This window comes from Simochromis diagramma, unplaced genomic scaffold (genome assembly GCF_900408965.1).
Source record: "Simochromis diagramma unplaced genomic scaffold, fSimDia1.1 OVJJ01000486.1, whole genome shotgun sequence".
In the NCBI taxonomy this organism is placed as follows: domain Eukaryota; kingdom Metazoa; phylum Chordata; class Actinopteri; order Cichliformes; family Cichlidae; genus Simochromis; species Simochromis diagramma.
The window spans coordinates 1712788-1722482 of record NW_024387047.1 but is presented as its reverse complement, the minus strand read 5'-3'; the positions used below and the strand labels follow the sequence as shown (position 1 = coordinate 1722482).

At 40.3% G+C, this 9695-nt stretch overlaps 1 protein-coding gene across 3 annotated transcripts in view; it reads left to right on the top strand.

The window, feature by feature from the left end:
• Positions 1 to 1809: 1809 nt before the first annotated feature.
• The window catches only part of LOC120741646 (stromal membrane-associated protein 1-like), a 140060-nt gene continuing 132174 nt past the window's right edge, over positions 1810 to 9695 (top strand). Inside the window, exon 1 of one of the 3 annotated variants that reach the window (XM_040044619.1) lies at positions 1810 to 2158. In XM_040044619.1, coding sequence (XP_039900553.1) covers positions 2041 to 2158 — 118 coding nt within the window. In that variant the 5' untranslated portion in view covers positions 1810 to 2040. The remainder of the gene's footprint in view (positions 2159 to 9695) is intronic. The other 2 variants (XM_040044621.1, XM_040044620.1) reach the window with 2 other exon arrangements.

Here is a 9695-nt window from a genome sequence, read left to right as displayed (position 1 = left end):
GATGGATAATTACTAATGTTCAAAACTTTGTTTTGTGGCAACTTCTTTTACCCAGAATTGAGTTACACTGATGGAAAAATGTCTGTCACAGCAGGCGATATATGATATTTGAGTGAAGATGAGGCTAAAATCTCTTAAAGACGCAACGCTAAAGGTTTGACAAGTTTATTGCAGGCTTGAAGGGCAACAGCGAGTTATGCAAGGTAGTTATTTCAGAGTTGAGGGGTAGAGGGGGCATGCAGGATTTCAGCAGGTTTGACTACACAAGGAGAAACTTTAGAGATTGTTACAGAATTGTCTCTCAGGACTGGAGGCGCATGCACAAACAATAACAGCATAAACCACAAACATCGGCACTACAGTGCAAAGTGCAACAACTGAGGGAGCTTAGTAGGAGGAAGGTCACGCGCTGCAGCACACAGGTGAGTTAATTTCCAACAGCTTCCAGGTGTGAAGTATAGAGAACCCCCACTTATGAAACAAATTAGCAGAACTAGTACACAGATACTCACACAGATATGAAACATTAAGCACTAAATGGAACACCTGTGCTAAGGTGTTTCATGTTTTTCACACGCAATATTTTTCTTTTTAAAACATTTTTACTTGTTTAATTTTAATTAAGCATTTTGTGGGTTATGGTGTATTGAAAAGCTGTGAAGTAAGGGCACAGGAAAAAAAGAAACTTGCCACAAGGGGTCGCCACAGCGGGTGGCTCTGCATGTTTGTTGGTGTTTTATGCAGGATGATCTGTTGATGCGACCCCAAAATGGGTTTGTGTTTTAAACGGAAATAATAATGATAATAAAAATATTATTATTATTATTATTTAAAGTACAAGCAGCAAAGATAAGGACCTGACTACTACTAATCAGAAGGTTTGTGGTGCCTGGTTGTTCCAGCCTACATATCAAATATTCTTGGGCAAGATACTAACCCCAAGTTGCTCTCTGATGCATCCATCCGAGTGTGAATATGTGTGAATGTATATTAGATAGAAGGTTCTGAGATGTAGAAAAAGTCCTTGTTATGGGCACGCCCTATGACATCAACGAGGTCTTTAGATTGAACTAACCAAATATCATGTTGGTCCGATTAAATCATCAAGGCTTGAAAATAGCTAAAAATGTCCAAACTTACTCCCCTTTTGTGTACAGTATTTGAATAACTTTAATGTTAAAACATTGAAATTCGCCTCAGGAACACCATCTGACAAAAACTCAGAGTTCTAAAAATAAAGTAACACCAACGAAGTCTTTCCTGAACAAATTTTAGATTACACCAGTCAACCAGTTGGAATTGGTGTCCCAAAGAGTAAAACACAATTTTCTGTTGCTGCTAGGTGGTGCTACGAATGATTAATACTGACTGATAATGATTAATACATATTGCCATCAAGATGCATTCAGGGACCTTATCAAACACGAACAGTTTCGAGCAGATGTCTTGAGACGTTAAACGCATGTACCAAATTTCATACAAGTAGCTCAAACTATGTTTTAACTTCATTAAAATACTAAAGCTGGTTTTTTCAAATTTTTTTAATTAGTTCTCCAGGATTCCTCTTCAAGGACATTTAAAGCTCTTCTTTCAGTGTCAGTTGTCTTTTGTTTTCTGTTGTTTCTCTCGCAAGATGATCCCACGCAGCTTTAATAATGTTGATGCCCGGGGTGTGGGGAAGGACAGTCGATGAATGATAGTGGGTATGTGTTTTCAATTTACTGCATTGCTGGTGTGTTCAGGATTACTGTCAAGCTGACAAATGAAGCCGTTACCAATAACGCGAAATTCCTTGTGTGTCCCATACCACTTGTGTGATTCTGATTCACGCGCCGCTGCAAAAATTCCCATAGTCGTGAAAGCAGCAGAGATGATGCTGCCACAGATCCGTATTACCTCGCTAGCAGGTTGTAAGCTAACTGAATAGAGGCAGCAAAGTGCGAGCAGAAGGTGATGTCCCACCCTTTTTAACACAGGCTGAGCACTCCGTGGTTTTCATCGACTCTTCACAGGCAGGTCTAACTTCCGAACTTTGGCGACATGACGACGCGGTCGGAGAGAGAAAAAGCCCAGAAACTGAATGAGCAGCATCAGGCCATTCTGTCCAAACTGCTGAGAGAAGAGGATAACAAGTACTGTGCTGACTGTGAAGCTAAAGGTAAGCCCGGCAGCCTCTGCGGCTAACCTTGGTGTCACAGGTGTGTGCATGACAAGATGTAACGAGGAGGGCACCTGTCCGTTAAAAGGCACAGCTAGCATCATATGTATCATACAGCTAGCATCATATTGTAAGGTTATTCTGATGGGAGTCACTTGTGTGCAGCAATGCTTGCATCCAGCAATGCTTGCATCCGACCTTTAGGTTTGATGCTTCATATGAACTGTGTAAACCTGACGTGTCATCCCCGTTCATATCCATGTTATGAACAATGAGTCATGCTACGCTACTGGTTTCTTAATTACATTTAAGCCAAGTATAAATATTATTGAGCGACAGTTAATTAAAAATAACTGAACAACACACAACTTCCGCTTTGTTTTTTTCTTTTAAAGTAAAGTCGTTATCCAGCGCTTTTATTATTTGTTTCTTTCCATAATAATAATAATAATCCTAAGATAAAATAAGAAAAGAAAATATATACAATATACAATAACACATACTCTAATACAAATACTTTAATGCAATTCAGTTGATTTGTAGTGAGAATATATATGTTAGTATTGAGATTCAGCTACAAGCCAAGTTGTGATTTTGCAGTTTCACAAAAGGGGCATCGCTAATAATTTTCTCTATTTTCCCTTTTCAATTTGTATTTCAGTTTTTGAAGTTTAGAAATCCACGTTTGGGCTTTTATTTTGAAGTCGAGTGGTTAATAGTTCCGGTCTTGTGTTGTGTAAGTGTGGCTACCTTGAGGCGGTTTTCGCCCGCAGGTATCGATGTCACGTCCTTGACTGGTTTATTTATGAGCGGAAAACGCGTGTCGCCCGTGTAGACTCCACTGACTTAGAGGTGTCGTTTGCTCGCTGAATGCCGAGGAGAAAAGCACGTGAGCTCGGATACTGCTGCAGCGCACACCTTGCTTCTGGCTAGTCATGCCTTCCTGCGAGGGAAGCCCCCTCTCCAAACTCCATTCAGAAAATTGAAAGCTTAAAATTCCCTGGAGTCGAGTGTAAAATAGAGTGTGATGGAAGAGGTTTCATTAAACCTTAAGAGTCGCTCTTTAATTCGGCATAAACAACAACTGTAATGTATGATGTCAAAATTGCATGCATTTAGTATATATTATTAACAAAAAACGTATAATTCTCACAGGACAGCATTTCCCATAGGCTTTCACTGTTACCTAAACACCCTAAGAGAAAGTCCAGCCCATATTTGCCAGTCAGTAAATGTCCAAGAATGGAAATTTCCAGCCTTTTCAGTGGTGATTGAACGGCTCTTGTTGGGGCTTCCTATGACTGAGATTAGATGCCTTTTGCGTCATCATGGTTCTTCTACCATCTGACATTTGTAATCCGTAGTAGCAGACCTCAGTGAGTCAGTCTCACTGATCCTATTGCTGCTCCTTTGTTTCGTCATATCCTCCTCATCCTTCATGTTGAGCTAAATCTATTTCATGATTCTTCAATGGTGATCTCAGTAGTTGCCATCAGTGCACTATGGAAGGGAAATGTACCTTAACCTTAATTACCTCTGTTTGTGTAAGTGGACTAGTATGCAGTATTATTATTTTCTGTGATCATCCTTCCTCTGTGGAATAAGTTTTGGAAAGGTTTTATTTTGGGAAACCTCTGACCGAGGCATCTCACATCAGACTGGAAACAAACTGTGTAAGTGCTGGCGTTTATTAAAGTGGGCCACAGGGATCTGGTCATGATGCTCTTTCGTAACTCTTGCCAAATTTGACCTTTATACTGGGCTAGAGGTTGGAAAGCAGCCATAATGTTTCTTGTAACGTGGGCCTATATATTATAGAATGTGAGGCCAGAAAACTTCAGTCAGTACTGGTCTCCCAGTTCATGAAGCAAACCAATGTACTGGAGTTTACAACAGAAGTGCTTATCTTACTTGTTTCTAATGCACTTATTCCCCTCCATTCCACCTGCTGAATCTCATTTTAACCCCTGCTTATGGAGGGACCAATATCCAAAATTAATAAACAATTGAAAATGTGACTCAAAAATATGTAAAATGTATTAAAGGGGAAAAAAAAAAAAAACTTCACACAGTATCTTACCGATTTATGTTTTTGCATCTTTGGTCACGTGGCGGACCTGATTTTACTGCACCTGGCAAAAACAAAATAATAATTAAATAAATAACTGACTAAGAACTAAGACAAAACAAATGAGTCTGTAAAAGGATTTTAAAAGTGTAAAAGTTTTGTGTCTTATTTATTTATGTATTTATTGATGATTTGAGCAGTTTCAGTCCTCCACAGATTCTGGTCTATTACAGATATGTTTATCGGCTGTATGCTGTTTGATATATGGCCACATGATTTTCTTTCTTTCTTTCTTTTTTTCTAAATTGCAGAACAAAATAAACCCTGTGAGTAATGGAGAAATGGTGCCAAAACAGGGTTTGTCCATTTATGGTTCTTCCAACTAAAATAAATAAATTTTTCCTCTTTGTGGGATATTTTTAGCAAGGGAAAGGGATGTGCCTGAATGCACCTGACAAGTAAATAGCAGGGTGTCGAAGTCAGCTGTGAGCTCTCCAGATGGATTACCATTTTTGCAGCTGCTTAGCCTGAGTTCTGCTGTGCAGCCTCTGTGAACCTGGTATAGCAGCATACGAAACAGTCCTCTAGCTGCTGCAGAACAAAATAAGGACTACCGTGACAGTGATTGGACAGTGAAAGCCAGTACAAATAAAGCTGCTGTGGTACCTGGAAGCAATGGAGAATGGCCTTGTTTGCAGTTCTGTGTTGTTTAATGTCAGCTAGTTTGTTTTGCACAGGATTTTTGGTGTTAATGTGTGTTTCCCATGTGAGTTGACTTATTTCGTTGTTCTTGTAAATCCAGCTTAAGCGTTTGTGTGTGTGTGTGTGTGAGAGAGAGAGAGAGAGAGAGAGAGGGAGACTGGGCTGCTGAATGCAGATTAATGAATTCAGCAGGCATTCATTATTTATAGTGTGGGTGTACTCTAACTTTTTTATTTTTGTCTGTGTCACTCCTACAAATCCCTATCCTTAGGTTTCTTAAATGCAAAGTGCTTATAAATCCAGGTCTTTGTTCTGAAATGCAGCGATTCTGTATACAGTGTGCTAAGAGGATGGGGTGAAGGCTTTGTTTTTATATTAAAGTACCTGTTTTATTTTTGCATGTTTAACTGGCAGAATTAATCAGAACATGACAAGTAGACCAGTGTTCCAGTGGGTCACTACTGAGTCCAAAAAAAAAAATCTGAAATTAAACCAGTTGAGGTGGTTGGGGCATCTGAGCAGGATGCCACGTTGGTGAGGTGTACTGGACGTGGTCTATCAGGAGGACACGCTGGATACAAATACACTGTATTGCCAAAAGTATTCACTCGCCCATCTAAATCATTGAATTCAGATGTTCCAAACACTTCCATGGACACAGGTGTATAAAATCAAGCGATTGTGACAGCAACTCAACCATGAAGTGCTAGAGCACCTTAAACCACAGAGTGGGTTAGCTGATGCTGAGGCACATGTTGCACAGAGGTCTCCAACTTTCTGCAGAGTCAATCGCTACAGACCTCCAGACTTCATGGGGCCTTCAGATTAGTGTGTAGTGAGCTTCATGGAATGGGTTTCCATGGCTGAGCAGCTGCATCCAAACCTTACGTCACCAAGCACAAAGGATCGGATGCAGTGGTGTAAAGCACGTTCCTAAAGTGACCAATTATACTTTACCAACCAGCAATCCGATGGACATGTCTGGGTTTGGTGGTGTCCAGGAGAGTGGTACTTATGGTTGTTGTGCTTAGTCTCTTAGTGTGAGGATCTCTTAATGTTTCAGCACACCAAGACATTTTGGACAACTTCATGCTACCAACTTTGTGGGAACAGTTTTGGGAAGGCTCCTTCCTGTTCCAGCATGGCTGTGCACCAGTGCACAAAGCCAGGTCCATAAAGACAAGGATGAGCCAGTTTGGTATAGAAGAATTTGACTGGCCTGCACAGAGTCCTCATCTCAACCTGACAGAACACCTTAGGGATGAATTTGAGTAGAGACTGCAAGCCAGGACTTTTCGTCCAATATCAGTGTCTGACCTCACGAATGTGCTTGTGGAATGGTAAAAAACTCCCATAAACACACCCCTAAAGCTTGTGGAAATTCTTCCAAGAGGCGTTGAAGCTATTATAGCTGCAAAGGGTGGGCTGACATCATATTAAACCCTATGGATTAAGAATGGGATGTCACTCAAATTCATATGTGTATGAAGACAGATGAGCAAATAATTTTGGCAATATAGTGTGTCGCCCAGCTGCCTTTCGACTTAGTCTACTTCCCCTGTGACCCAGACTTGGATAAGAATATAGATGGAAGGATTTATAAATGAGTGAATGGTAGTAGAAAGTTTCTCACGTCCCACATGAAGACACAGTAGGCAACACTACCTAGAAAACTGTCCACTTTCAACAGTAACTGATTCAGCCTGCAGTAACTACAGCACAGAACTGGCACCTGACTATAAAACTATATAAAGTCATAACATTTGACTGGTTCCTAGTGTGATAAGTCTTTCAGGTCACTATGTTTACTATATTGAGTGTTGAAACTTTAAATGGCACATAAACTATAAGTCAACACACATTCCTATTATAATGAACAAAACCCACACAGACTCATCATGTACAGGGAGTGCAGAATTATTAGGCAAATGAGTATTTTGTCCACATCATCCTCTTCATGCATGTTGTCTTACTCCAAGCTGTATAGGCTTGAAAGCCTACTACCAATTAAGCATATTAGATGTTGTGCATCTCTGTAATGAGAAGGGGTGTGGTCTAATGACATCAACACCCTATATCAGGTGTGCATAATTATTAGGCAACGTCCTTTTCTTTGGCAAAATGGGTCAAAAGAAGGACTTGACAGGCTCAGAAAAGTCAAAAATAGTGAGATATCTTGCAGAGGGATGCAGCAGTCTCAAAATAGCAAAGCTTCTGAAGCGTGATCATCGAACAATCAAGCGTTTCATTCAAAATAGTCAACAGGGTCGCAAGAAGCGTGTGGAAAAACCAAGGTGCAAAATAACTGCCCATGAACTGAGAAAAGTCAAGCGTGCAGCTGCCAAGATGCCACTTGCCACCAGTTTGGCCATATTTCAGAGCTGCAACATCACTGGAGTGCCCAAAAGCACAAGGTGTGCAATACTCAGAGACATGGCCAAGGTAAGAAAGGCTGAAAGACGACCACCACTGAACAAGACACACAAGCTGAAACGTCAAGACTGGGCCAAGAAATATCTCAAGACTGGTTTTTCTAAGGTTTTATGGACTGATGAAATGAGAGTGAGTCTTGATGGGCCCGTGGCTGGATTGGTAAAGGGCAGAGAGCTCCAGTCCGACTCAGACGCCAGCAAGGTGGAGGTGGAGTACTGGTTTGGACTGGTATCATCAAAGATGAGCTTGTGGGGCCGTTTCGGGTTGAGGATGGAGTCAAGCTCAACTCCCAGTCCTACTGCCAGTTTCTGGAAGACACCTTCTTCAAGCAGTGGTACAGGAAGAAGTCTGCATCCTTCAAGAAAAACATGATTTTCATGCAGGACAATGCTCCATCACACGCGTCCAAGTACTCCACAGCGTGGCTAGCAAGAAAGGGTATAAAAGAAGAAAAACTAATGACATGGCCTCCTTGTTCACCTGATCTGAACCCCATTGAGAACCTGTGGTCCATCATCAAATGTGAGATTTACAAGGAGGGAAAACAGTACACCTCTCTGAACAGTGTCTGGGAGGCTGTGGTTGCTGCTGCACGCAATGTTGATGATGAACAGATCAAAACACTGACAGAATCCATGGATGGCAGGCTTTTGAGTGTCCTTGCAAAGAAAGGTGGCTATATTGGTCGCTGATTTGTTTTTGTTTTGTTTTTGAATGTCAGAAATGTATATTTGTGAATGTGGAGATGTTATATTGGTTTCACTGGTAAAAATAAATAATTGAAATGGGTATATATTTGTTTTTTGTTAAGTTGCCTAATAATTATGCACAGTAATAGTCACCTGCACACACAGATATCCCCCTAAAATAGCTAAAACTAAAAACAAACTAAAAACTACTTCCAAAAACATTCAGCTTTGATATTAATGAGTTTTTGGGTTCATTGAGAACATGGTTGTTGTTCAATAATAAAATTATTCCTCAAAAATACAACTTGCCTAATAATTCTGCACTCCCTGTAGATAAAAACCAAATGTAGTTTATTTGTATGTTTCCCGCATACAAAATAAATGTGGTACACAAAAATCCTGGGGTCCGTCTCTGGTTGTTTCACTCTGCTTTTCTCATTAAGCCACTGACTGCCCTTAAGTGTTCATTAAGCTTCATTATGTATGAGCAGCGGCCCTGCAGGGACATGCATGCAGCTCAACATGTATTACAGAGAAAGGAAATGAGTCATCCTAACATAGAGTGGACCTTACAGCGATAAGCAGTGTTAGTTAGGTTCCTGTAGTCTGTTATTGAGATACATCATCGAGGTAATAGCAAAGTCCTGGATGTGGAGGGTCATGTGAGGCCACAGGTATAAACTCCTGGGCAGTAAATAATGTCTTTTGACTGGATGTCTTTAAAATACTCCTTTCGGTCAACCAACAGTCCAAAACCCCAATTTCTTTGCAATACTTCACATAGAGTCATGCTAGTAACTGAGGCGTTGTTGTTGCATTTTGAGCAAAGAGAGCTGTGGCTTGCTTTTGAATATAAAGCATCATTTCAATGTTGTTTGCTAGTAATTTGCAGTATTATGCAGTATAATGTAAAAATGTTTTTTCTTTTTAACGATTTATGCTATATGACATTATTTATCTTATTTATGTTACCAATTTTCTGCATTGGTGAGACTTTATAAAGGTTTAAACTGGCTCCTTCTCTCAGTAGTGTATATACAGTGGGGCAAAAAAGTATTTAGTCAGCCACCGATTGTGCAAGTTCCCCCACCTAAAATGATGACAGAGGTCAGTAATTTGCACCAGAGGTACACTTCAACTGTGAGAGACAGAATGTGAAAAAAAAATCCATGAATCCACATGGTAGGATTTGTAAAGAATTTATTCGTAAATTAAGGTGGAAAATAAGTATTTGGTCACCTCAAACAAGGAAAATCTCTGGCTCTCACAGACCTGTAACGTCTTCTGTAAGAAGCTTTTCTGTCCCCCACTCGTTACCTGTATGAATGGCACCTGTTTGAACTCATCATTCATGGATGGAATTCATGGATTTTTTTTTTTCACATTCTGTCTCTCACAGTTGAAGTGTACCTCTGGTGCAAATTACTGACCTCTGTGCAAGTTCCCCCACTTAAAATGATGACAATCAGTGGCTGACTAAATACTTTTTTGCCCCACTGTATTGTAGTTCTTGTTAAAAATTAAATGTCTGGTTCTCTCTCTCTCTCTCTCTCTCCCCCCCCCCCCCCCCCCTTTTTTTCTTTTTTTTTTTTTTTTTAACCCAAGTCAGCATATGGCTCATTAGTATTAAATCTGTGAAGTGTGA